Source organism: Gymnogyps californianus, chromosome 27 (genome assembly GCF_018139145.2).
Source record: "Gymnogyps californianus isolate 813 chromosome 27, ASM1813914v2, whole genome shotgun sequence".
NCBI lineage: Eukaryota > Metazoa > Chordata > Aves > Accipitriformes > Cathartidae > Gymnogyps > Gymnogyps californianus.
This window is the reverse complement of record NC_059497.1, coordinates 2458554-2485011: the sequence shown is the minus strand read 5'-3', so window position 1 is coordinate 2485011 and position 26458 is coordinate 2458554. Positions and strand designations below refer to the sequence as shown.

At 56.0% G+C, this 26458-nt stretch overlaps 2 protein-coding genes across 2 annotated transcripts in view; both read left to right on the top strand.

The window, feature by feature from the left end:
• The first annotated feature begins 1239 nt into the window (after positions 1–1239).
• IKBKE (inhibitor of nuclear factor kappa B kinase subunit epsilon) lies at positions 1240–15171 on the top strand. The gene is made up of 21 exons (XM_050911432.1): positions 1240–1281; positions 1440–1540; positions 2341–2481; positions 2861–2990; positions 3476–3657; positions 3977–4137; positions 5214–5324; positions 5640–5819; positions 6175–6377; positions 6792–6856; positions 6941–7032; positions 7676–7777; positions 9119–9194; positions 9292–9404; positions 9703–9779; positions 10020–10059; positions 10917–11018; positions 13010–13106; positions 13704–13807; positions 14092–14163; positions 14937–15171. The coding sequence occupies exons 2-21, from the start codon at positions 1454–1456 to the stop codon at positions 14968–14970; spliced, it is 2169 nt and encodes a 722-aa protein (XP_050767389.1). The 5' UTR covers positions 1240–1281; positions 1440–1453; the 3' UTR covers positions 14971–15171.
• A 5096-nt stretch (positions 15172–20267) lies between these two features.
• The window catches only part of RASSF5 (Ras association domain family member 5), a 32688-nt gene continuing 26497 nt past the window's right edge, over positions 20268–26458 (top strand). Inside the window, exon 1 of the mRNA XM_050911515.1 lies at positions 20268–20601. Coding sequence (XP_050767472.1) covers positions 20268–20601 — 334 coding nt within the window. The remainder of the gene's footprint in view (positions 20602–26458) is intronic.

Here is a 26458-nt window from a genome sequence, read left to right as displayed (position 1 = left end):
ATTTGGGGCTGGTTCTGGTCCCCCTCTGGGGACATCCCATGGAGGCAGCGCTGTAGCTCCGGGTTTGGTTCCCGGCGGGGCTGTGCCGTGGCCCTGCCATGAGCATCGTGGGGTGCTGCCTGCTGACAGCGTGGGATAGACATTGTCTGTGTTCACGTGGGGAACAGCGATGCTCAGCCCCGACACAGCCACCTTTGCTTTTTCTCGCTGAGATGAGAAGTCCTTCATCTACCCGATCGATCTGAATCACTGCGTGACTCCCGGTGAGAGCGATGCTGGCGGTGCGGCTCAGGAGCAGCCGTGGCTGGAGCCGGGGAATGCCCCAAAATCTCCCTTCTGCCCTTTGCTCATCTCTGAAACCCTCTGGAAGCGTTCGCAAGCGCTGGGGCCGGGCCAGATCCATTGCTTCACACGCATGGGGGATGGGTTTGCGGCTGGGGGAAGGATCAGGGCTGTTTGCTCTGTCTGCACCTGCTTCCTCCCTCCTTTTTGCACTTGATTGTGAGCAGTTTTACCTGCTCAAGGGCTGCCCCCGGGGATGGGGAGCTGCAGTCCTGCAGGAGCCATCCCTGCAGCTGGATGCGGGAAGCCTCTGGGACCTGTAACTCCTGCACAGCAGCTCTCGGAGATGGACGGCCTGAACTAAACCACCCCAGCCCTGGCATGGCTTGTGAGCACCCATCTGGAGCAGCCCAGCACCCATGTGGAGCGGCCGGTGGCTCCGTAAAGCAGGACAGTGGCAGCAGCTCATCGCAAACACACCCTGACGTGCGATGCTGTGTCCCGTGCCAGGCGCCCGGCACGGCTAACGAAGGCTGAACGCAGACCCTGGAAGCAGATCCTGCTCTGACTCTGCTTCCCGTCTCCCTACTCCAGGCAGGGCTGCGCGGTGGCCGGTGCTCAGCACCATTTGCTGTTACCAGAGTCCGTCCCGGCCCTGGCCGCTGAGCCAGCGGAGCGGCTGCGGAGCCCAGCACGCCTGGGGACGGCTGCAACTCTGGGAATTTTTTTCTCGAGCAGGAAGCTGAAGCATTTCCTCCTCCAGCCGCAGCTGATGCTTGCAGAGCGGGTTTTGCAATCCCATAGGTTTCTGTTCTCGGGGCGGGGAGGTGCCTCTCGCCACCTTGCAGCTCGGCGTTTGTTTGCTCGTATTTTTTTGCATCTGTCAGTGTTTCGCTGCCAGCCCCGACAGGTCCCGGCGACAGGGTGGTTTTTGGCAGCGCTAACAGCTCCGTCCATGCGCAGCCCTTCGTGTGGTGCTGCCTGCTCGGCGCCGGCGAGGTAGGAGGCTGGCGGCTGCCTGCCAAGGGGTACGTCCTGCGGCCGGCTTTTTTCCCATGCATTGCCAGGCGAGGACGGATAAACGCCGGGGTTTGGTGGCGGGGCTGGCGGAGGCCGGTGGCCCCCGGGGTGACCCGTGTGCTTTCCTCCCCCCGCAGCGGCGCTGCTGGAGATGCAGAGCACCCCAAACTACCTCTGGAGTACCGAGGACCTCCTGGGCCAGGGTGCCACGGCCTGCGTCTACAAAGCTCGCAACAAGGTGAGCAGGGGCGGTGGGGGGGGGCAGCCACCCCAAAGCCACGGTGCCCCCATGCCCCCCCATCCCTCCTGCCCCATGGCGCGGGGATGCCCATGCTCCCCTCTGCTCGCCCTCCCGGGAGCTCCCCGGCTGCCGGCAGTGTCAGGGGCTGCTTTGGGTTTTATTTTCCATTTTCATTTGGCTCCTTCCCCCCGGGCACCAGCTCGGGTCTGCGGGTCAAGGGCAGCTTTTGGGGCGCTCACAGCCGGGTCCTGATCACTGGCTGCCAGCGCTCCCGTGCATGGCAGGGGGAAGAAGCTGTTTTCGGGGGAATGCCCAGAGGTTTTGAAAACCCCGTCCTTGGAGATTTGCATATTTCATGCAAACGCTTGCCAGGGTTGGAATAGACACTCTCCGCCTCGCCGGCCTTTGAAGTTTATTGAGTAAGCTCTCTCTGCACGACACAGGGCAGGAGAAGCGGCTTCGAGGATGGTTTGGAAACAGCCCTGTCCCGCAGAGAACAGGCGGGGAGCTGCTAGCCTCAGCTCCAGCTATAAACTTTTTATGAAGCTGAATAAACACGCTGCCATGTAGCACGTGGGCTTCAGGGACAGGAAGCAAAGGGAGGTGAATAACAGCAGTTTGCTTTTGCAGTGGAGAAAACAAAGGCTGTGGGACGCCTGTTCAGAAAACACGTTATAGTGTCAGTGTAGTTTGCATCCCGAGCAGGATATGGGAGCAGTAACGGAGCTGACGGAGCTGCTTAGGACATGGATGGTGTCACCTCCCATTTCCTTTTTCTCTTTTTCCTCTTTTCCCAGAAATCAGGGGAGCTGGTTGCTGTGAAGGTCTTTAATAATGCCAGCTACCTCCGGCCCCAGGAGGTCCAGATGAGAGAGTTCGAGATGCTGAGGAAGCTGAACCATAAAAACATTGTCAAATTATTTGCCGTGGAGGAGACGGTAAGCGGGACCTCAGCTCGGAAACCTGCTGTGCCGACTGGGCCAGTGACACGGGGGAGCTGGTCTGAGCTGCAGGAGGGGAGCAGGGGTCCCCAGCTGCCTTCTCCTCCCACCTCTTCCCACCTCCCACCTCCCAGCCCTTCAGCACTGGGGCACTGGTGGCACTGGGTCACTGGGCTGGAGCACGGGCGTGACCTGCTGTCGTCCCCTGACCCAGCACGTGGCACAGCGGGGACGTTCTCCAACACTGGTTTGTTCGAGCAGGAGAAACCCAGGGACCCACCAACCAAGGGAGGGGACCTGGTCCTGCCTGGGGGGGGACAGGCCACCGGCTGGGACACAGGGCTGGCCGAGCCCTCACGGCTGCTCCCCGCCGCAGGGCAGCAGCAAGCAGAAGGTGCTGGTGATGGAGTACTGCTCAAGCGGCAGCTTGCTGAACGTGCTGGAAGACCCGGCGAACGCCTTCGGCTTGGCCGAGTCCGAGTTCCTCATCGTCCTGCAGTGTGTGGGTGAGTGCGGGGGTCCCTGCACCCCCGGCCCAGGACGGGCAGCTGCCTGCCAGTGCGGGCACAGCCCGGGGCGGAGAAGCTGCGGGCTGGGGACCTCGCGGTGCTGGTGGGACCCTGCGGGCACCAGCCCTGGGCTATGGACGGGAGGGCCGGGCTGAGCAGTCAGAAATTGCACCTCCGAACGGGGTGGGTTTGTGAGCTCCGCGTTCAGGGGAAGCCTGAGGGTTTCTCCTTGCAGACCTGCTCTGGGAAGTGCTGTGGGAACAGGCTGTGCCCCACGATGGAGGAGCACGAGGGCAGTGCCCTGCCATGTGCTCGCTCATCCTCTCCTTTCCCCCAGTCGCGTTGGTCCCCATTTAAGTGCAACCAGCCCTGGGCCTTGTCCCCTCTCCGGCTCTTCTCACGTTCCTACATTTCAACAAAACCCGCTGGAGCACAGAGCTCCAGCCCCGCGCACGAACGCTGCCTTCCCACCTTGTGCCCAGTGGCAGGGATGAACCACCTCCGCGAGAACGGCGTTGTACACAGAGACATCAAACCCGGGAACATCATGCGGCTGATGGGGGAAGATGGGCAGAGCATCTATAAGCTGACGGATTTTGGGGCCGCCCGAGAGCTGGATGATGATGAAAAGTTTGTGTCTGTGTACGGGACGGAGGAGTATCTCGTGAGTACAACGTGTCGCCAGCCTCGTGGCCCCTGGGAGTCCTGGGGAAAGCTGGTCCCCATCCCTCCATCCAACGGCTGGGCAACTTGTAGAGAGCAGCAGTGACTCGGAGAGCCCAATCTCAAAGGGCCACGTTTCTCGAAGAGGGGGGGCTCAGCATTTTTGTTGTAGAGTTACAGGTGACGTTCTGTTTGGAGGACCCAGCAGTAGGAGAGGCCAAAGCGAGCAGTCCGTTTTCAATCCCAGCGCCCAAGGCTTGATGCCCGCTGCAAACCCGCTGGACACGTTGGCAGTGCTGCTCTCTGCTTCATCCCTGCAGCACCCGGACATGTACGAGCGAGCGGTCCTGCGCAAGCCGCAGCAGAAGGCGTACGGCGTCACCGTCGACCTCTGGAGCATCGGCGTCACCTTCTACCACGCTGCCACCGGCAGCCTCCCCTTCGTCCCCTTCGGGGGACCTCGCAGGAACAAGGAGATCATGTAGGTACCGCATCCAGCGAGGGCTGGGTGCTGCTGCGTGGGGAGGTGGGACCGTGTCTGGTGGCCCTGGGGGCTGCAGGACAAGCTGGCTGTGGCTTGGTGCGTGCCAGCAGCACCGTGTGACTATGCGCTGTAGTTGACTGCTCATTTAATCCCATATAGCCTAGAAAGCCCCAAAACGTAGCCTGTGGAGAGCATGCGTGTGCAGTGTGGTAAAGGATCTGTGCCCCATTTACCACGTGTCCCCTCTGTCGTGGTTTAACCCCAGCCGGCAGCTCAGCACCACGCAGCCGCTCGCTCACTCCCCCACCCAGTGGGATGGGGGAGAGAATTGGAAAAAAAAAACCTCGTGGGTTGAGATAAAGACAGTTTAATAGGACAGAAAGGAAGGAAAATAATGATAATGATAATAAAATGACAATAATAATACTAAAAGAATTAGAATATACAAAACAAGTGATGCACAACGCAATTGCTCACCACTCGCCAACCGATGTCCAGTCAGTTCCCGAGCAGCGATCTGCCCTCCTGGCCAACTCCCCCCAGTTTATATACTGGGCATGACGTCATATGGTATGGAATATCCCTTTGGCCGGTTTGGGTCAGCTGTCCCGGCTGTGTCCCCTCCCAGCTCCTTGTGCCCCTCCAGCCTGCTCGCTGGCTGGGCATGAGAAGCTGAAAAATCCTTGACTTAGCATAAACACTACTTAGCAACAACTAAAGCCATCAGTGTGTTATCAGCATTATTCTCATACTAAATCCAAAACACAGCACTGTACCAGCTACTAGGAAGAAAATTAACTCTATCCCAGCTGAAACCAGGACACCCTCAAAATGCCTTCTCGTGACTTTGTGGCTAAACAGCTGGAAGAGGAGGCAGGGTTAATGTTTGCTTGAAAGTTTTTGACTGTTTCTTGAAGTATTTTCCCTCTGTGCATTTTTTTTCTTTCTGCGAATCCTGTCTTTCCCAGCCCATCCCAGCTCTGCCCTTCCCCTCTTTCCTGAACCCGAGGGACGTGGTGCCCAAACAGAGGTCACGTGGCTCATTTCAGTTGTAAGCAATTTCCTTTCCGCAGGTATAAAATTACCACCGAGAAGCCTCCCGGAGCCATCGCGGGGGTCCAGAGGCAGGAGAACGGGAGCATCGAGTGGAGCTACGAGCTGCCCGTCACCTGCCGGCTCTCCGCGTGAGTGTCCCTTGCCGGGCTCGGCTCCCGCTGCCGGGTCTCACCTCCTGGCACCACGGCTGGAGAGGGCATCCCACCGCAGACAGCGCGGGAGGTTTTAACGAGGCAGATGAGCTCTTCATCTGCAGACGTCAGAGCTCTCAGACCAGGTCTTTGCTTTACAGCCGGGAAAAGGGGGTGCAAGCGAGGGCAGCGGCTCCGTCGGTACGGGAGCTCAGCCGCAGGGCTGCACCTCTCCCCGGCCCCGCCGGTCACCGCGTTTATGGCTCAGGGTTATGCCAGTCTGTGCAAACATCTCTTCTGCTGCCGCTGCAGGGGGCTGAAGGACCAGCTGATACCCATTTTGGCTAACATCCTGGAGGCGGATCAGGAGAAATGCTGGGGATTCGACCAATTTTTTGCAGAAACCAATGACATTTTGCACAGGATCATGGTCGACGTCTTCTCCCTGCAGCAGGCTTCCTCGCATCGCATCTACATCCACTCCTACAACACGTAAGGATGCCAAGGCCGTGTTAAAAGCAAATTTGGGAATTTAGCGCAGGAGCCTCAGCCCCTCGTTTCAGTAGGTGAACCTGGGGGGAGCACCCGTTCGCTTTGCACCGCAGTTAAACCAGGTTAAAACAAACCAGGCTCAAACCACTCTTTGCTGGGGAGTGCACTAACTGGGAGCTGTCGGCTCCTGGCATGGCACACGGATAGCTCCAGGGAGGTTGTCTGAGGGGCTCTGCTGACCTGGTGGGATGTTTTGCTACAAGAAGAGGGCAGCAGGCTGTTAAAGTGATGGAAATCTGAGTGCTCGCCTCATTGCTTATTCCCCATCCTTTTGTTTGTTTGTTTTTCATTTCAGTACCACCAAGTTTTTAGATGCTGTCTTCAAACAAACAAATATAGTCCCTCACCATCAAGAATATTTTTTTGAAGGTCATCTGTATGAGTTGGATCCTAATCTACAAGCTCATAATTTCTGCAAAACCACAGAGCACAACCCTCTGACCTTGCTGAGCACCGCTGAGCAACCAGAAGACGTTGTAGGAGTGAGATACAGAGACCGTGAGTACCGTTGGCTTGGAGATGCATCATGGCATGCAGGGTGGGTGCCGTAAGAGAGATTTGCTTAAATTATTATCCTAACAGACTCCAATGCACGGCAGGAGGTGGAGGGGTTATGATGCCGGAGCAGGGTTAGGAGGTTTCAGGGTCAGTTTTCCCCTGCTGTTTGCTGTTGCTCCGCGGCTGCCCATCACGCTGGGCTTTGCAGACCGTTCGTGCCTTCGTCCATGTTTCCAAAATATCTTGAAGGGCCGCACTAAGCCTCCAGCATCGCAGCTGCTCCTGTGCCTGAAATCCTGAGCGGCTGCGGGGTTTTCTTAGGCGGGCGTGAGACATCCCTGTGGGTCCGCAGCCGCGGCTCGGGGGCTCCGGGCTCACTCCCCAAAGCACCATGACCGCTGTCTGTCTTTCCAGCGGCACTTGACTTCCCAAAGTTTGTCCCCAAGGTGGACGTGGTGGCCGACTGCAGCGCAGCCAAGGTAGGTGGGGGTGCCCGGGCAGCCCCGGGGGAGCCCCGGCCGCGGAGGCGCAGCCGCCGGCAGTGGGTTTGCTTTGCTTTGCAGAGCGCGGTGGGTGCCGTGCACCAGACGCTGCGCATCGCCCAGGCCCTGCGGCGCTGCCGGGAGCTGCTGGCGAGAGGTCTCCACTGGGTGATGTGAGTGCCGGAGCCACCGCGGTCACGGGCGGCGTGGGGGGTGACCCGTCCCTTCCCAGCACCGAGGGATTTGCGTGTTAAGAGTTAAACCGCTCGGGGTTTTCCAGCCTCTTCCAGACGGGTGCAGGACCGCTGGGTCTGGTGGGATGTGGTCATGGGGTACTGGGAGGGAGCACAGCACAATGGCCAGGGTTTCCCCCGTACAAGGGACACGTGTGCCAGGCTGCGAGGGGGCTGGACCCACAGGAAAATACCACTCAGTGTTGTGAGGATGCTCCTGTCCCCATTCGTTACTTTTGAGTCACTTTTTTCAGTTTAGGAGATGCTGAGGAAACCAGCATTAATATTATTATCATTATTACTATTACTATTAATATTATCATTGTGCGTTTTCACTGTCCTACCCATTTTCTTCGGGGCAGGAGCTTCTTGTGCAGTGGCAGGACAGCGCCCAGCGGGTGAGAGCCCCCCTGCCCGGGAGCTGCACCCAGTTTTACATGCATCCAGCCCCCCATTTTCTCACGAGCAGCCAGAGAGGAGCCACCAGCTCCATCCTAACCCCCCACCACGCGCAGCCGGCCCCGGGATGGAGGTCGGGCTGCCGGGGAGCACGTGTTGGACGGGCTGTTTTCTCTCTTGGCAGCGGGAACCTGAAAATGGAGTGCTTGAGGATTTTGGAGCAGAGGAGAGGGGCTCTTTCGGTGCTCGCCTGCCTGCAGCTCACTGAGGTGAAGACCCGCGCGCTGTAAGTGTGGCTTTGCAGCCGCGGGGATGCAGGCGCTGGGCTGTGGCCGGCACCCACTTGCAGATAAGATATGGGACTCTCAAAGGTGCCTGAATAATCAGAAATAAGTAAAATTCCAGGAATAAGCTGGTAGCTGGAAGGTAAGAGGCTCTTTCACTGTATGTGGAGGCTGCGGGAAATGAGCCACTCTGCCTGTTTCTCCCTCTTTGCTTCAGTTTTTAATGATCAGTCTCTGGTTTCACAGGAGCCCAGAATTAGTCCTCGCTCCCTGGCTCCTGCTCCAGGGTTTTCAGACTGTTAGAGCCTGTGGGCCGCAGAGTAAGCGTGAGAAGGAGACAGGGCTGCTGCTGCCAGCTTGTGGGAAAGGGAAAAAGAGCCACTGCTGCCAGCAGAGTCACAATACCGGGCAGGATGGCATCAGCTGCCAGGTCCCCTCTGGGGTCTGGCCACCATCGCCGACCCCGCTCCCTGCAAACAGCCTGGGAGAGCCGAGCTCGGGGAGCCTCGGGCAGTGCCGGGGAGGGCGGCCGGCAGCCCATCGTGCTGCGTTCCCGCTGAGACAGCATCCCACCCGACCACACCATCCGTGAGGAGATGTCTCTTATTTCCATTCAAGAGGCTCCGCTAATGGAGCCTTCATCGGAGGCTGAGTTACGGAGAAACCCTGAGCTGTCCTCGGCATAACCGATGCACCCATTCCCACCCGCACTGCCCCAGGGAAAGCTACACCCATTTTATCTAAAGTAACCCACAGTTATTTGGCTTTTTTGTTTTGTTGTTGTTGTAGTCAAAAATTCTTTGCTGCTGGGCTGCCGTTCTTTTATTCTTTTCAATTTAGCAAGTCTCTTAATTTCCATTTCATCTAAAAAGATAGGGACACATGGTTCCCATTGACTGCAGCCGGATTAGCGCAGGGCTGCAGTGCCAAGAGCACTAATGCGGCAGCTGGATGCTGCTGGCTTATCCATCCCTTCCAACACGCCCTGGACCAGGCATATTTCTGCTGACTTAGCCAGCGCGCACCGCTCAGCGTTACACTCTCATGCCAGCTGCAGGGAGGCAGACAACATCTGATCTGGTGTAAAGCCAGTGGATACGAAGCTAACAATTTTGGAACAAATTGGACACAACAGGGTGAGTTTTTACCGGATCAGCACTTTGCATCTTGTGGCTCGGACCCGGTACCCTGAACGCAGAGTTATTGCCCGAGCAAACCACCGCCCAGCTGCCCCAGGGACTCTGCCGCTGCCTCCACCACGGGATGGATTTTCTTCGCCCAGGCGACAGCTGCCTCTGGCTTATATTCTGCTTCAGGAATATTCATTTTCTGACTTTCTTCAGGTACGAGGCTGTTCCTGCAGGCAGCGGGGTGCCGGCTCTGAAGGACGTGGCCATGGTGAAGACAAGGCTGCAGAGGGTGAGCCCCCGCGGGCAGCGCCGTGGGGGCTGGGAGCATCCGCAGCCGCAGGCAGCATTTGGAGCAGCCGGCCCCAACCTCTCCTCCTCATCCACAGGTCGCCGAGGAGCTCTCTCAGTGCTCCCACAACATCTTTGACTTTCAAGGGGCGCTGGACGGCATTTTGTCTGAACTGGTGAAGCACAGGCAACAAGTGCACGAAGACAAAAGGTTTGTAGTGCCAGCTTTACCGAAATCCCTGCCAACACTTTGCTGTTCTCAGCTGGACTGAGCAGACGTTGCTGCGCGCTCCCAAACAGCCATGCGCAGCCCCTCATTGCAAAGAGCTTTTAACAGCCCTGTGCACACACGTGTGATATTGCGTGATGTCCCTATATACAGACATGGGTAGCAGCAGTGTCCCCTGGTTCCAGCGTGTGCGGGTTTCACCCCAAAGTGCTAATTTCACCCCAACCTCATACCCTTCCTCTTGCGGGGCCTCATGCCTCCTTCCCCGTCCCGATTTCAGCATCCGGCAGATCGAGTGCTGCCTGGAGAAGATGCAGCTGATCTACAAGCAGTTCAAGAAGGCCAGGACGTGTCTGTGTAAGTGACGGGGACGGCGGCCCCGGGGGCATGAGGCACGGGGCTGCAGCAGGAATATCCCGGTGGAAAAATGAATTATTTCAGTTTGCTGGGCTTAGCAGTTATTTCTGTGCCATGACAGTAGTCCCAGGGGCTGCAGCCCTGAAAACCCCCTTGAGTGATCTCTGTGTGTTGTGAAATTGCCCATTTATTGGGTTCTGAACAGGGAAACGTGTGGTGACCGGTGTCTTTCCTCCCCAGGGCTGGGCTACAATGAGGAACAAATACACAAGCTGGATAAGTAAGTCCCAACCCTCTCCCCTTTCTAGGACCTGCCCCATGCTGCGGCCAGGCAGGTGTCTGGTGTTTCTGAATCCGAAGGGGATGTAAAATGTCCTGGGTCACTAATGTTGAGAGAGGGCACCTATAAGCGGGTTCTGTGATGGTTCACCGATGCAGGACCTTTCACAGCAAAGTTTTCAAGCTACAAGCTATTTCACATGGAGATGTGAGAGAACCTCTGCAGACCTGGGGACAGGGAGTTGCTGTTGGGCCAAATCCCTGCGTCAGACTGCGGGGATAAGCACATTTCAGGCTATTGCTCCCACAGTACTTAGTTTGTGGCCATTTATTCGCTGAGATGCTGATTTAGGAAGTGTCCATGCTTTCATATCTGCTTAACTTTCAGTGGGAGTAAAGTGTCTGATGGCTTTTGTAGCTTTAAAAATCCTCCTTTCAGTTTCCACTGAAGCCAGGGGAATTTAACACGGGCAAGAAATAAAATGCACACTTCAATATATACCAGGGATGGTGAAATTTAACGGTTAGCTCCTTTATCTTAATTAATCCTCAGTCTAACCTTGGACATTTGCCTTAAACTCCAAGGCAAAGACTTCTCAGAAGTGCCCCAGGGGTGGGGGTGACGGCCCAGCTGGGTGTCCCCGCCTGCGTCCCCCTGGCCCCCGAAACCTCCCTCTCCTCTTCATCAGCGTTAGGTTTTGTTTTCTCTGTAACACTGATGCAAAATTCGTTACTGAGCATCCGGTCCCTCTGTCTCCGTTCGGGAGCCAGCTTTAGGTCTCCTGCCACGTGAACTGTGATGTTTGTTTTCACACCTTTAAGGAAATAACAGGCTTCTCCCTTTTTTTCTGGTTTTAGGGTGAATTTAGGGCATCTGGCCAGGAAGGTTCTGTTGATTTTCCAGGATGACTGTGTCCAGCGGTACCAGGAGGCCCTGGCCCTCCACGGCAGCAGGATGAGGTACCAGCCCCTGCCCAGGCCTCTCCCGGGGTTTCGGGGCTCTGGCTTTCAGACCCCAGTGGGGATGGGAGAGGGGACTTTCCAGTAACCCACCAACAACCAGGGCTTCTGAATGCTCTCCGCTATTGATCGAGTATTGGGATGCGGGTGGAGATGATGTTGTTGGTAACTGCTGCTGAGGGACTCGTAAAGGGGTAATAAGACCTTAAAGAAGTAGCTGTGTGTGACTGCTAGAAATCCTGCTGTGTACGCTGGTCCTTCTCCTGTGCCATGTATTTCTGCCCTGTTGTTTTAAGGTTTCTTTTAAAAAAGCCCCCTAAACTTGCAGCTTGAGTTCAGGCAGCCAGTTACCTCGCTTTCTGATGGGGAGAGGTTATTTTATCAGGACAAAATTGCTATTGAGACAAAGAGATCTACTTATTAGGAATGATTTTCTGTTAAATGGTGCTTGGGGAATAATGCAAAGAGCAAATTACCTTGCAGTGACTGAGCACAATCCACTGCCCATCACAGCAGCAAAGAGCAGGGGTGAGGGGGCGGCAGTTAGGGGAAGAGGATGTTGCAGAAATTGGATTTTTATTGCAAGGTTGCTTTTAGAGAGGAGCATCCATTCCCCTGGGCTGCCAGTGTGGGTGGAAGGGGAATGATTTTCTGTAATGCCTTAGAATTAAACCTGGCTTTTGACCTGGTCCCTGTTTCTGGTGTGGAGTAGCCCTGCACAGGATTTACTTGGGGGCGGGGGGATTTTTAGGCTAGAAGTTTGTCTCGGGTGCTCAGGAATGCCCCAGGAGCAGCGGGCAGTGTCTGCCTGTCCCTGCCCTGCCCTGCCTTGTCCCTGCCTTCCCCCCTTTCCAGCCTCAGCTTGCGCAGCTGGGGGTTTCCACGCTGCAAACCCTCGCCCACGGGCAGGTTTCACTTCGGGGACAGAAGCTGTTGCCCACAGCCGCCTCCCACCGCGTCCCATCACGGGGCAGTGAAATCTCCCCTTGGCTTCAGCGGGAATTTTGTCTCGGGGTGAGATTCCTCTCTGGGTGTAGAGCCCCACGAAATCCGTGCAGCGCAGGAGCCCTGTCTGCACTACAGCAGGGCTTTTACCTTTGCTCACAGGGAGAAAAAAAGCTTCTTTGTGTTTTTCTGGAGTATTTTTGTATTTGTTTTTATGTCCTTAGGGAGAAGGCATCGTGAGTCACAACTGGGTATTTTTAATTTATTGTTACTTCGGGTTTAATTGTCCTGTTTTGAGTTTCTTCCTGCTAGCGGCCAGGGTTTGTGGTGTGGTGGCTGTTTTTCTGGGGACTGGAGGTGGACCATTCACCTTAAATATTCTTTCCTTTTTGTTTTTTAAAGCCAAACCAAACCTTTTTTTATACAACTCACGGCGCGCCTGCCGGGCGCGTGGCACCTCTGCCCCGGGGCCCCTCACCCTGGCAGGAACAGGGCAGTCAGTCCCCCAAAAAACTCCCAGGAGGATTTACTCCCGAGGCTGGGGCATCTCCCACTGAGATGCTGCCTGTTTTGGGCTTTGGTGTCAATAGTGCTGCCTGCAGAGAGACTGGCCCCAAGGACATGCTCGAGAGGGAACTTTTCTGGCCTTCACACGCTTCAAATGTGAAAGGAGAGCATGCAAAAAGAAATGCAGAACCAAGGAGCCTTTTTGAGTAGATGCTCAGTCCTCCACGGGACCCAGAGGACCGGCCTGTGCAGCACTTACAGCAGAAGGGATGGGCTTGAGCTGTCTCTCATCTAAGCAACACTTTCCCTAATTAATTTGCTATTAGTGTTGTTTGGATAACCTGACCTATGGTGGCTATTAGCAGAGCTGCAGCCATAATTACAACAGTGTTCTGATTCGTTTGCTTTCCTTCAGGATTTTAACTTAGATCCAGAAAGGTCTGCAGAAAGCAGTACAGAATTAAAACACAAACAAAATATAATGATCCACACTGCTGCCGAACATTGACGGGGAATTTTGTCGTCGTTTTTCTTTCTAGGAAAGTCTGTGAGATAAAGAAGCATCTGAAGAGGCTCAGCAACTGCATCAGCGCCTGCAGCGTGGAGACGATGGAGTGCCAGGACTGCCTGCAGAGCGTAGGTGCCCGCGCGGGGTCCTGCCCGGGGACGCTGCTGCGCAGCCTCTCCCTGCTTCCAGATAACGCTGCTGCTCCCCTCTCCCCGCACCCACCGTGTGCATGAGCGCGTGTGTTAAGCAGGGATACACCAGAGTATTTTTAAGCAACTTGCTGCAGTTCTTTGTGGGTGATCCACACTGGAGATCTTGCTTTCCCCCACTGTGCGAATAAGGAATGGGTAAACCTTTGGCAGCGGCACCCCTGGTCCCGAGGACTGCCTGGCACGGGGGGAATCTGTACCCAATAAACAGGAATTGCAGTAGTAGAAAAATGATGCTTCGCCTCCAGCTCTCACGATGCACCACCTGACAAGCTGCGGCACAGCCACCTGGTACATGCCCTGGTCCTTTGGTTATTTTATTTTCTTTGTCCTGAAGAACTGGGTGTGCTGGGTGTGACTACGTAGGCATCGTTTCCCCGAGTGTTTCGTCCCGGGGTAGGCACACCGCACCTGCAGGGCTGCAGGGAGGGCCCCGGCACTGCGGCACCCAGAGGTCAGAGCTCCGCAAACAGCCCGCTGCCTGCCGCGGGCTGCCAGGTCTCTCCGTCTCTGCAGGCTCTGGACAGGTTTCTCCAGACGGAGAAGCGGAGTTCGGCCCCGGTTCCTCCTGCGCCTTCACCCGTCCTTCTGAGCCAGGCACGCCAGGAGATGGCTTTTCGGTGAGTCTTTTGGAAGTGGGTTTTGCGGGCAGCCCAGCTCCCTGGGGAGAAGCGGGACGTCCCGTCTGCATGAGCAACAGGGCGAGCGTTGGGGCGAGGGCTCTGTGTCTGCAGGGCTGGGACAGCCTGCGTTAAGCCATTCTCCGCTGCGCACGCCATGGCCCTGCCGGGTGCGATCCCCGCTCGGTGACCCGTGGGGCGTCCCTGGCAGCTCAGGCAGCCCTTCTGCAGGAGGTGCTCCCGCGGGGAGCAGGAGGGTAAGGGGCTGGTTGTGTCCCCGGCAGGATGCAGGAGCTCCTGGAGCAGATGAGGTCAGTAACTTGTGATCTCCAGTTCAACAACAGCATCATCGAGCGGTGAGTAAGAGCACCCAGAGACGCGGCTCCGAGCGGCGATTCCTGCCCCTGACACCAGGACATGGCTGTGCTGCCCTGGGAAGGGGTGGTGGGTCTGGGTGGGCTCCCTGGGAGCCTGTGAATGAGCTCCGGCGTGGGGAGCCGTGCCTGGTGCCGAGCACAACCACAGCTACTCGTGGGGTGGTTCACATGAGGGTTTTAACGGCACGAAGTTTACATCATGATCTGGCAGCAGCAGAAGGTTTATCTTTCTTGGAAGTTTAAGCATGATCTTCTGCAAATGCTATGTCATGTCTACACCCTCTTTCCAGCCTTTTTCCTGTGCTGCTCAGCAGTGTCAGCTGCTGACTGCCACAGAGAAGTGGATGCTTTCTGTTTCTGGATGAAACTCTACGCAAAACCCAGCATCCTACTGCTGGCAAACCCCCTTGGGTTTCTTCCTCTGCAACCTTTTTTTGAGGATCTTAATGCAAATCAAAAATATCAACATGCATATCAAAATGTCAAAGAGTTTCAGATCAGATTTTGAAAGAAAAAAACAAATCGGTGATTCACCCCAGCCCTGCTTTTATAGCACCAACTGCGTTGTTGCAGCATGTCCACTGTGAATAAGGGGATAAGGAAAGGTCTGGTATGCTTTCAATATGAAGAGCTTATCCCAAGAGACACAGGAACAAGCCCAAAGATTAGTGCCCAGCCCAAACTGTAGTTTGGGACTGCATGAGCCCAGGCGACCCGTCTCTAGCCTACAGCCTTTGGTTTTGTTCCTGCAGGTTAAGGGGGGCTGCCCCCACTCCTGGTATTTGAGAGACGTGGTGAATTTGCAGCTGCTGAAGCAAACCGCTTTCCACAGCAGGGAACACTTACAGCACTTTGGGTCCAGAGAGACGGAGACGTTTGACGTTCGTGTTTGAGGAGCACCCTGTGTCCTACCTCTCTGCTCCAGCACTTTTGCACAGTTCACCAGCATTAGCTTTGAGTGGCTTGCAAGCCTTGAGCCTTTGAAAATTTGACCAGAAAATTGTTGGGTTTTTTTTTCTTTTTAAAAAGTGCTTAAAGGACTTCATGTTTTTCTAGCTTCCCTGTATCACCATGTTGGATGATGAAGAGGAAGAGGCTAGACAGATAAATTATCTTTTGCCCTCTTACTTGTTTAGGGATTACTCTCACTTTTAATGTACTTCTGCTCCCTGAGGCTTTGTGGAGCCGGGCAGGAGCCCAGGGCAGGAGGGATGCTGCACCTGATGGACAAGAGACCGGATCCAGCCCAGGACGGCTCCAGTGCTCTGCCCAGGAGGCGACAGCATGGGGAATGTGGGAGCTGCAGACCTCTGCCCGCGGGCGCTGCAGCCTCTCCTCCTGCTTCAGGGCTTCGCCTCCAGCCCAGCCCCGTGTTTGGGGTGCTGAGGGGTACGGGAATGGGAAGCCGAGGGAGGCTTCTCTTTTTTGGTACGTTTCTATAAACGTAACTGAGTTCTGTGTTTATGCACGTGGGGGTGCGTGCCTTCTCCAATCAACCCTGTACTGAAACTGTGGCTCCAGCCACCGAACCTGGGGGCGCTACTGAATGCCAAGGCAAAATCTCAGACGACAGGGCTCCCACGAGCCCTCTCCAGACATGTCTGCAAGAGGAAGCAGGGATATTTCTTCTTCTTTTAGGTGAAAGATGAAAAGAAATCCTAAGCAGCCACCTCTGCCGTTAACACGCAGGGTGAAAGGATGCATTCACCTGCGGAGGTGACAGCAGCTGGGGTGGCAGAGCTGGGACAGGGACAGGAGGGACCCGAGCAGGCGCTTTGTGGGGCTGGCTGTGAGCGTTTGGAGCTGCCCTGGGAAGGGCACACACAACACTTCGCTCCTGTTACACTCCTGAGGAATAGGATGGAGGGGGAAACACATTACCCCCCACCTCACTGCCCCCCAGGAAGCACACAGAGGGCTGTGGAAGGACCCCGATGCGCTGCGCCGGGGCTGTACCCAGCCCTTTGTTAGGGGTAGTTATTATGCTCTGATTTTCCTACTGGTTTTTGACCTTGGGTTTTACAAGGAGCTGTAATCCTCCAGTTATCGGCTGAGTCAGCTGCTCACCAGCAGCAGCGTGTGGAGCCGCGATATGGGAAGCCTGGGGTCTCGGAAGTGTGAGCATTAGATGGTATCAAGGAGCTCTTTGTGGGAAGAGTCAGACACGCCGCCCCTCCGTCCACCTCTTCCTGCCTGTCCCCAGGGTGATTTATGGGTTGTCACCCAGATCCCACAACCCACATCCCGTAGTGCAGCAGAGGGGAGCAACGTCCCTGGGCTGCAGCCAAAGCCAGGCAGGGCGATAACTCCCATCCAGCCGGGCTCGGACACGGGTATTTACACCTGGAAGGCTCCTGGCAGACCGATGGGCAGAATTGCCTCGGCTCTTCCCACCCCTCCCTCGCACACACCAGTGCAAAGACACATAAATCCCTGCCCTGGGCTCCCTGGAGAGCCCCTGTCCTCTGAACCCTCCCCCTGGGGCAGGGGACTGTGCTAGTGAGGCTCAGGGTGGCAGCAAACGGCCGGTGGGAAGCGCAGGTCCCTTTGGCCCCGCGGTCTGTGGGGTGGGAGGCTGCACCACAGGAGGAATGAATGTTTGGATTCGTTCCCATCCCCTGCAGAAAGCCCTTCCCTCTGTGTTTGCCTGGTTTCTACAAGTGTGTAAACTGTGACTGGCTGCTGGGGTTAAAGGAGGTTGGAGCAGGGACCAGGGAGCCGGGACTTTGGCAGCACCGGCACCAGCAAAGTCCAAGGGCGAGGGACTCGCTGCACCTCCCAGGGACTGATTGTGCATCTGGAAGGAGAGGTTGAGCCATCACCCGGGCAAGCAAACGTGTCTGACTCAACAGCAGTGGGGATGCTCAGAGTGCCTGCCTGGACCTGTCCCTCCATAGAAAACGAAACACCCGACTCTGCCCTTCACCCTTCCTCCAGTTCCCTCTCCAGCCTCTTTTCTGGAGGTGACACACGTCAGCTAAACCGAGAGCCTTCAGCCGAGTCTGCGCCTGCCGCCGCTGTTCTGGTTGTCCCGAGGTCGTCCCCAGCCCCTGAGAGCCGGTACTCACATTATCTGACAGTGCCCAGAGGCCGAGCTGCGGCAAGGACAGGGCAAGGGGGTGCCTGCCATGGGTGCTCCTTGGGTTGACCGTGGCAGCAAATATTTCTAACCTCTGCTGGGAGACATATGGGGACATAAGGCAAACTAGCGCGTCCCTGGAGCTGAACATCTGGCTGTAGCGCTGTCCCGAGTCTCAGCAAGGGAGCAAAATGAGCAAGGAGCGGCGGCTCCTGGGCTGTGCCTGGCTTTGCTTTCTTGTAAGAACAGGCCAAGTGTGCCCAGGAGCTCCCCCCGCCCAGGAAACCTTCCTGAGTGGAATTTGGCACCAAACAGTCCCATTTATTTTAATTGTAAAAACCAACATCCTGACTGTCAAACCCAACTACTTACTGTAGAAGAGGTGGAACTAAGCCATCACTTAAAAGATTTTCTCCCGCAAATTATTTTCTAGGATTCTCCTAGTTTTATAACGAACATTATTTGTAATCCAGCTCAAATTCACTGACATCCCCTGTAGGAACAGGGCAGGGAGCCCAGGCAGAGTCTCCTGCCGCACTTCCTCGGATTCAGTGGAGCTGCACTGATTCGTACCAGCTGAGCGTTTGACCTGCAACATGTTTGGCTTCAACAAAAAGGGATTTATTTCTTGGCAAAAAGAAAAAAGAGTTTTTGCTAATAGCCCTTGTCATGCTTAAACTGCCATAACACAGCAGCTGCAAAGGGGACTCCCGGAATCCAAATGAAACAGGAATTTTCCTGCCAATGTTAATGAGGTTTTTTTCCCCCAAATATTTTAACCCTTGGCCTAAAAGAGCTCCCTATGCTGTCAGACCTGAATACCGGCAGAGACAGCTGAGACGGATAACGACTCTGCCACATGTCTCGTGCAGGTATGAGCCAAAGCTTCCTATGTGGACAGAAGATACTACATTTATTTGCACTAGAAGCTGAGGTCTGCAGCTTCCCTGGCCAGTCCTGGCACAGCCACGTCAGCCGCCAGCAAGAAGGGGCCAACGCGTGTGACCCGTGGGCAGAGGGTCCTCCGGCATCGGGGAGGACTTTCCCCGGGGATGTCAGCCTCCGCTGGAGCGTCTCCCCGGGGGAAGTTGTCTGCAAGCTGCAGTCAGGCTGTGCGTGCACCCCCGCTGCGGCTGCTCGGCTCCCAGGCACCGGGGATTTCCTCGGGGGCGAGGAAAACCAAAGCCCTCCGAGAGCGGCGGGGGATCCCCTCCTGCCTCCTCCTCCCTGACGCTGCAAAACTGAGACTGAAACTGTGCCCCAGGATGGCCCTGGAAAAGCAAACGTCCAGAATGGTTTTAACAGGTCCCCAGCCAGGTCCCAGGTAGATCTTTGCCCTCAGAAAGGTCGTTTGCTTTCTTGCAGGGGATTCCTTATACCATTAATGGTCTGGGAAGAACACAGGATAGAATACCAAGTTTTTGGGAAACGATTTACCCAGGAATAAATTTGCTGCTGTTCTTAGGCAGAAGCAGAGGATGCATGAAAGTGAATCAGGATCCTGAATGGGGATGAAAAAGACCTTCCAAAAAATAATCTTGCTACTTAGCACAGAACAAAACTAGAATTTTTCAAGCTGCATTGTTGCCCCTTTAGTTTGAAGCTCTTATTAGTGACTGCTTATGGCACTAGTCTTTTGTAACTCAGAGCCAGTGTTTTAATCCATCCTTCAAATTAAAATCCTTGAAAAGGATTTAGATATCCTTGGCTTATCCTGTCCTCAAGAATTCATGAGAGACGTCAAATTCAGCTTCCCGTGGGCCCAGAAGCCAGGATTCACACAGCCCAGCGCTGCACGCACTGCAGCCACCTCTTCACCTGGCTGCTCTCACTCAAACCAAAGAAATTCAGGAGCAAATCTGTCCGAGTTACATATTTCAAACCAGTATGACCGAGAGCAGCAAAGAAGGGATGGCCTGGGTTAGATGGTTAGCCCGCAGCCTGGGCAATGCAAGGGCAGTCATGTCCTGCATGACTCGGGGTGACCGTGTCACCCTCTCTGTGCGCTGGGCTCCATCCGGATGCAGGGGAAAAGGGCAGCAGGTCGTGCCTCTTAAAGCCAGCGGGGAAGCTGTTATGGTGACGGGGGACCTTCGCATCGTGTGCGATATCCAGCCCTCGTGTTCAAAGGAGCAGGGAGTCACTTAGTAATCAGGCTGGTGGAGTGGCAGAGGACCACACGGTGCCTGGTCCGGCCACCCCCATTCCTGCACCCCCAAAGCCTCCTTTGCCCAGGGGAGAGGCTTGCAAGCTAGCTAGCCAGACACGGGTGTCCTCGGAGCTGCAGCACTGGAGCCTGCTCGGAGCCACTTCAGAAGTTGGCCATAATATTTTCCCCTTTCGCATTTCCCACAACCACAAGAGCCTCATCTGGGAGAGATAATTGCTTCGGCTCACGGCCCTTAGCGTCGCTCCGGAGCCCTGCTGTCATTGCAGTGGGGAAAGGTAATTTGTTCCAGCTGCCCTTCCAGCCTGGGCCACACACCCGCGTTGTGCCAGGAGAGGGTTTGCACCAGCCTGTTCCAGTGCAGTGCCCCACACGTGATCTGACAGCTCCCGTGGGGGAAAAGCCCCGGGGTGGGGATGTGGCTGCGCTCAAGCAGCAGACGCTGGAGAAAGCCCCTGGCTCCGCGTTGTGCCGCGGGACCCGGACCGGGGGGGTGATGTACGCCCTCCCCCGGGCAGCCCAGGTCCCGTGGGAGGAGAGTGTCCCGTGGGGAGAGGTCCTATGGCGGGGGGGATTCCCACGGGGAAATGTATTGCGGGGAGATCCCACGGGGAGGAGAGTTTCCACGAGGAAGGATCGCACGGAGGGTCCAACGGAGATGGGTCCCGCGGGGAGCGGACCCGAGGGTCGGTCCTCCGGGGGGGGTCTCCACGGGAGGGGTCCCCCCGCAGGGCCGGTCCCGGTCCCCGCCCCCCCCGCCGTGTCTCCTCCCACCCCCCCTCCACCCCCCCCCACCCCGGGCCGGTCCAAGGCGCCTGCGCCCGGCGCTCCGAGCCCATGGCCTCGCCGGCCGTGGGGCCGTGCCCCCGCCCGCTGCCTCCCTCCGCGCCCGGTTCCATGCGCCGGCGGTCCCCCGGCCCCGCCGTTTCCCCCGAGCCGATGGGCGGCCGGTCCCCGGGGAGCCCCGGCGGGGCCAGGGCGGCGCGGCGGCGGCGGCTGCGGCGGCGCGGCGGAACCCCGCGGCTGCTGCCCGACGTGCGGAGCATCTTCGCGGCGCCGCGGGAGCCGGCGGAGCGCGGCCGCGGTCACCGCTTCGCCCCTCGCCCCCCGCGCCGCGGCTGGTGCGACCTGTGCGGAGAGGCGGTGCGGGAGCGCGCCCTGCGCTGCGACTGTGAGTGCTGCCTGCCCCGCTGCCTGCGCCCTGCCTGCCCTTCGCTGTCCCGCACCCCTGCCCTGCCCGCCTCTCTGCCCGCACTGCAGCCCTGCCTGCCGCTCTGCCCGGAGCTACCGTCCCGCAGCCGTGCTCTGCCTGCGCCCCCTGCCCGCACTCCTGCCCGGGCTCTTCTGCCCGCAGCGGCAGCGCCGGACCCTCTCCCTCCCCTTCGCCCCGGCTCTGGGCCCCCCGGACCCCGCTGTGGGTGCCGTGGGGACGTGCCGGGCTTGCGAGGAGGGCTCCGTGCCGGGCTTCCTTGGGGAGGGGGGGGGGGTCCCCGGCGCCCCGCGGTGCTGCGCCTCGGGAGCTGGATGGAGGAAGGGACCTGGCCGGGGTCTCCCCGCAAAGGGGCCGCTGTCGCCGGGGCTGGGGCTGGGCGTTGGGCACGGGTGCGGTGAGGTGCTGCCGGGCGGATTTGGGAAATGCAGCTTTTCCAGGAAAGAGGAGATTATCAGCTAATCGGCAGGGTTGTGAAGGGGTTGGCATCAGCGCTGGGCAGCAGATCTCAGTGAGCAGGAAGGATTCGTCTTTGTAAAGCTTTATGGTGAGGTGTAAATTCCTCTAGAAGTAGTAAATTTGTCAGACACCTTGTTTTGCCCAAACTCCTCGGGTAAGAGTGCTCGTGGCAGCAAGATTCACTAAGATGCGTATTCCTCATGTCAGACACATGCTGTATTCATGCTTGTGTTCTGCAGGAGAGACTAATCTTTCCATCGTGTGGGAGGGGACACGGAGGGGCCAAACGAGGTGATTCAGCCGGGGCCGTGCAGCGGTGTGCTCTGTGTCCCACGTCCCTGGGGTGCTGCTCTCGGACCACGGGGCGTTTGCACGGTCCTTGGAGGTGTGCGACCCGTATTAGTCCTCGCAGCCGCGGCGGTGCAGATGGGGAAATGAGGAGGCCGTGGCGTGCCGGGGCAGAGGAGCTTTGAGCGAACCTGTGTCACGGATAACTTGGTAGCGTGTGCTGTGCTCGCTGCTGACGCTGAAACTGCTCCTTTCCAGCTCGGTCTGTCAGCACGTCTCCTGCTGCAGGCTGGGTGGAAACTTGTCTTTTTGGATGCGGCTGGAGCGCTGCGCTTGGGCTTGAGTGACTCGAAGATTTGCTGGTCGGGATCAGCTGAGCCTCTTCATTTTTGGCAGAAGCTGTTAATGCCGATGCCGTTCACCCCAGGCTTGTGCCCACAAGACTGCCTGTACCCAAGCGGGGGCATGTGGGGCGAGGGTACCCTCAGTGTCGGTGTGGAGGGCAGGTAGTTGGTGCTGGTGGTTATTTAGGGCGAGGGAATGAGCCTGGGGCTCTGGGCCGGCTGCCCAGCTGGCAGCTCCGGAGGAGGCTTCGTTGCTCGTTTGCTGGTTTGTTCGGGGGGTTATGCCAGGCACGTGCTGTAACGCCAGCCTCGCCGGGGCAATTAGTCCCTCGCTCAGCCTGTTCTGGTTCTTACGCTTGGCTTTCCTTAGATTATGAATCAATTAAATGTTTCTAGCGGTGATTTGCATAGCGCGGTGTGAGCGGGGCTCTTACACATGCCTCCTGGTGCCGTTTGGAAATGAAGGGCAATTGGGAGAGACAGTCGCACCATATGGCCCCGCTGCATCGCATTAAGGTTTTAGCACTGACTGCTGTTAATTAAATGCAACCCAGCCGTCACCACGCGGCCAGCACAACGTGACACAGGAATACGCCGGGGCTGGTGAACTCGCTGCGTGGTGTGTTGTTTGAAAGATGGTGATGTAAATATGTTTTCTGGTGTGTACCTTTGCTTTTTGCTGGCCGTTCCCGATTAACTCCCTCAAAACCTGGTAAGGGCCGGCACATTCCCTGGGGCTGGCAGCTCTGCTGTGCCTGCCACACCGGAGCAAATGTGTGAATGAACACGCTTAAAGAAATAGCGTGGGTTTATTTGAAGCAAAACAAACTTTGTCAGGGCTCTTGTCTTTCACCAGACACCCTGCAAAGCTGTCACGGGGCTCGTGCGCGGGTGAGGCACTGGGCTGTGTGTTTTGAAATCCTCGTCTAAAGTAATAATTCACAGAATTTTGTGGTGTTGCAAATACTATAAATAGTTGTTTTGAGGGACTTCTCCTCTGGCAGGATTTTTTCCATAGTTATATTGAAACAAATCTTAAATAACTCTATTTCCCTTTTCATTTCAGAGGAGAATTATTCAGACTGTGGGAGTAGTTCTGCCTCGAAAATTCCCCAAACAAGCAGGCTTGGGGGGGGAGAGAGGGAAACTTCAGTGGAGATGCTCATAACATCATCTGTATTCCCTGTCATCCCACTAGCGTATCCTTTTAAAAATGCCCGAGAGCGGCAGATGGGGTGTGCCATCCTCCTTGGTGAATATTTCTTTTTCTCCTGATGCAGAGTCGCTGCTTGTTTGCTTTTGACTTGCAGCCGGAGAATACTCAGGTTTTTGTTTGTACAGTTCTGGCCCATTTTTATTTACATCAAATCTGGTTGTCTTTAGTAAACCAGGAAAGTGGCATTTCTTCCTCCTCCCTCCCCAAAAGGTCTGTGTCCCTTCCCGTCCATGCCATGGGCACGGTGTCCCGGATGGCTGCGGGTGGGTCAGTGCCTGGCTCTAGCAAGAGGGGAAACGGGGAAAAGGGAAGGGGCAGCGGGAGCTGGCCCCGCTGCTGAGCGAGGAAGGGGTTTTGGCCGCGTGGTTTTTATGCCAACCAGTGATGCACTGAAATCCCCTCGGCTCCGTTTCCCCTTTCTCGAGCAGCATGGAGCCGTCTTTCCAAGACTGATGGATGTGTGCTCTGTGGTTCCTCTTCCAGACAGGGCTCTGGGTGGAAGGGGTGGGGGCAGAGACCTGGCAAGTCCCGGAATGAGGAAAATGGTCCCCTTGTGTGGCTTTCCTTGGGCATGTGGTGGGTTTAGGCTGTCCTGAATCAGTCTCACGGCTCTGGAGGTGGCAGACAGGCTCTTACTGAGGTTTTAGCTCAAGTCCTACCCACGGGTGCTGCGTCTGGGGCTGATGCAGGTGTCAGAGACATCGGGAGCCTTTTCACTGCCTTTATGGGGAACCTCTGGGTTGGTCCCGTGTGTGACAGGCATCAAGCATGCTGCTCCCATTGGTGTCAATGTGAAGGGATGGGGAGGTGGGAGCTTGGGAGCAACGGACCCCGGGCCGTCCTGCTGGCACTTGTTAAAAATACTTGTGTTTAAGAGTATGCAGTTGGGCATACTTAAATTGCATTTAAGAGAATGCAGTTGGGCATGAGGAGTAGCTGTGCCATTATACACTGTGTTTTGAATATCTCCTATCTAATGTGTGTGGCTTTGTGCTGCTGGCACCTTTCAAAGCCTGAATGAATATAAAAAAAAAAAAAAAAAAAAATCTCACTGTAGGAGTGTAACTGTGTCCTGGTGCCAGCAGCTTTTCCTGACACAAGAGGCTGGGGGCTGGGCGGGCAGGTTGCGGAGGTGCATCTTTGCTGTCGGGTTTTTTGGTGTTTGTTCTGGTGGGGCAGAGTGCAGTCATTTGAATGCAGTGGTGACTAACGCAGCTTCAAAGCCTTCAGCGTGCTTTATTTTGCTCTTTGCATTTTTTTTTTTTTTTCCCTGGCAGCATCACGCTGGTGACTCAGGGTTCCTCCACGCTGTGCGGGGTGGGCTGGTCACTGGTGACCGGGGATCTTGTGGCTTAAGGCAGAAAAATTATGTGAGAGCCTAACCTGTGCATGGGTCGGCTGCTTTGCTCCCTTTCCATCCCAGTTCACCCTGAGGTGGACTGGTTCTTCCTGGGGGACTTTCTCATCCTTGCTGTACCAGTGATGCAGGTGCTGATACAAAATTCCTGTTTCTGGTACTGCAGCCGTTAGCAAAGCCGGCAGTAAGACCCATGCCAGAGATCGCTCAGCAGCACGCCCGCTCCTTCACCTTGCTCCTCCATCCTCTGGTTTGGCCGGGGCGCTTACCCCAGGCGTGCACCAGCCCCGTGTCTGTGCTGGTGGGGCTCCCCCGTAGCCGTGGCCTCTCTTGTCCTGGCAGCTGGGGACATGATTTACCGCCCACGTATTTCCTGGGTCACGTTGAAGAAGTCCCACGGAGTTGTTTCTTTGGCCCAGGTGGGTTAAGCCGGATGCACCTATGGCACGTGGAGTGACCATGAACAGTTTCTGTCTGTTTGCTCGCGGGAGCTGTGGTCTCCCCGGCAGAGCCGCTGGCAGCTGGAATGGGATGCCCTCCCCGATCGACGGGGTGGGTCTTGGCTCGGATGACCACAGTGTTAGCAGAATAGGACTTTGTTGGCTGAAGTGCTTCTTTGCAAGAAAATCACTCCAGCTCTCCACACTTCCCTGCCGGGAAGGCTGGCTGTGAGGCACTGCCTCGAGGAAAACCTCGGAGCACATCCCAGCGCCTGATGATCCCAGTGGCAAATGCAGTTGTACCTGAAGTCAGATTTTGATCTGTAGATCCTGCGACATGGACCTGGTTCAGTGAAGCACTTCAGCGTGCGTCTGGGTTTATGCCTCTGGTCTGAAGCCACCCTTATCTCTGAGAGCAGTTAATTCTGTGTTCAAATACTGTGCTGAATCAGAACCTATTTTCCTTAAGCAGTAAGTTCGTTAAACACACACCATTTCTCTTACTAGTTTGCAGAGCAAACTACAGTTCTAATGTTACTGGTTCTCAAGTAGATGTTTGCTTAAGATAATGAATTCTTTAGCAAGTGTGGATGCTCTTAAGAAGCACAGCCCAGCCTCGCCAGGATGAGGCTCTGCTCGCACCGCTGGCACTCTCCGGGACACGGTGGTTTTTCACGTTCTCTTCTTCCAACACGTCCTCCCACGCTCTGTGGTGTCTCTGGTCTCGCCACTGTAAATAATAATTGCTAACAGTTCATAGGACGCACAGTACTTTGCATTTCTGTCCTATTTAGCTGATTCAGACAGATTCCTGAGGCTTCTCCTGCTCCCAGGTGACTTGGGCAGGTTGGGATGGCACTTGCCGGGCGGGTGCTGCTGAGGTCGGATGAGGATGGGGTGGGGTGCTGGGGTGCATCCCGCCCGCTGAGGCTCCCCGAGGCAGGGCGTTCACTTACCCGGGGGAGATGGAGATGTGAGGAGGGACGGTGACCTGCCCAGAGCCTTGTGGCAGACTGCTGGGGCTCCTGGAGCAGCTCAGGTCTTCAGGGACATGTTTCTTGCTGCAATCCAGTCCGGTGCCTTGGGAAGGATTTATGGCAAGACATACCAGCCAAGGCTCCAGATCTTACTTTGCAGGTTAGTTTTTGGGCTGTCCCTTTTCTTTCCCGGCTTTGTCCCCGGTCCAGTAGGTTAAGTTGATTTTGCTGGTCGCAGTGTGGGAAGTGGGGACGCATGTAGCTGAAGAGATGCTGTCTAGGTGTTGGAACAGCGAGGGGTGAATAAGAAAGTCCCCTGTGTTGTTTAACTCATTGCTTATGCTGCTTGGTGTGATTTTTAGGATTAAATTTAATCTTTGTTACTCCCTGTATAAAGGCAAGAATGTGTTGTGCAGGGTGCTGGAAACCTGGTCGGTTTGTGAGAGGAGTCCTGAGCAGAGAGGGGACAGTTGTGATGTAGAGGGTACAAAGTGGCAGATTTCAAGCGTACTGTTAAACTGATGTTTATGTCCCACGCCATCATTCGACACCCGGTACAGTTGTAACTGATAGATGCTGTGAAAGGACTGTAGCATTGATCTGAAAACCTAGCTAACTATGTGCAGAGTTTAAATCAATGTTATAAATATAGTTAATCTCAGTGTATTCCTTTAATTTAACCTTTGATTAAACATTAGAGATTTTTTTTCCCTTAAACTTTAGAAGACTGCAGGGGA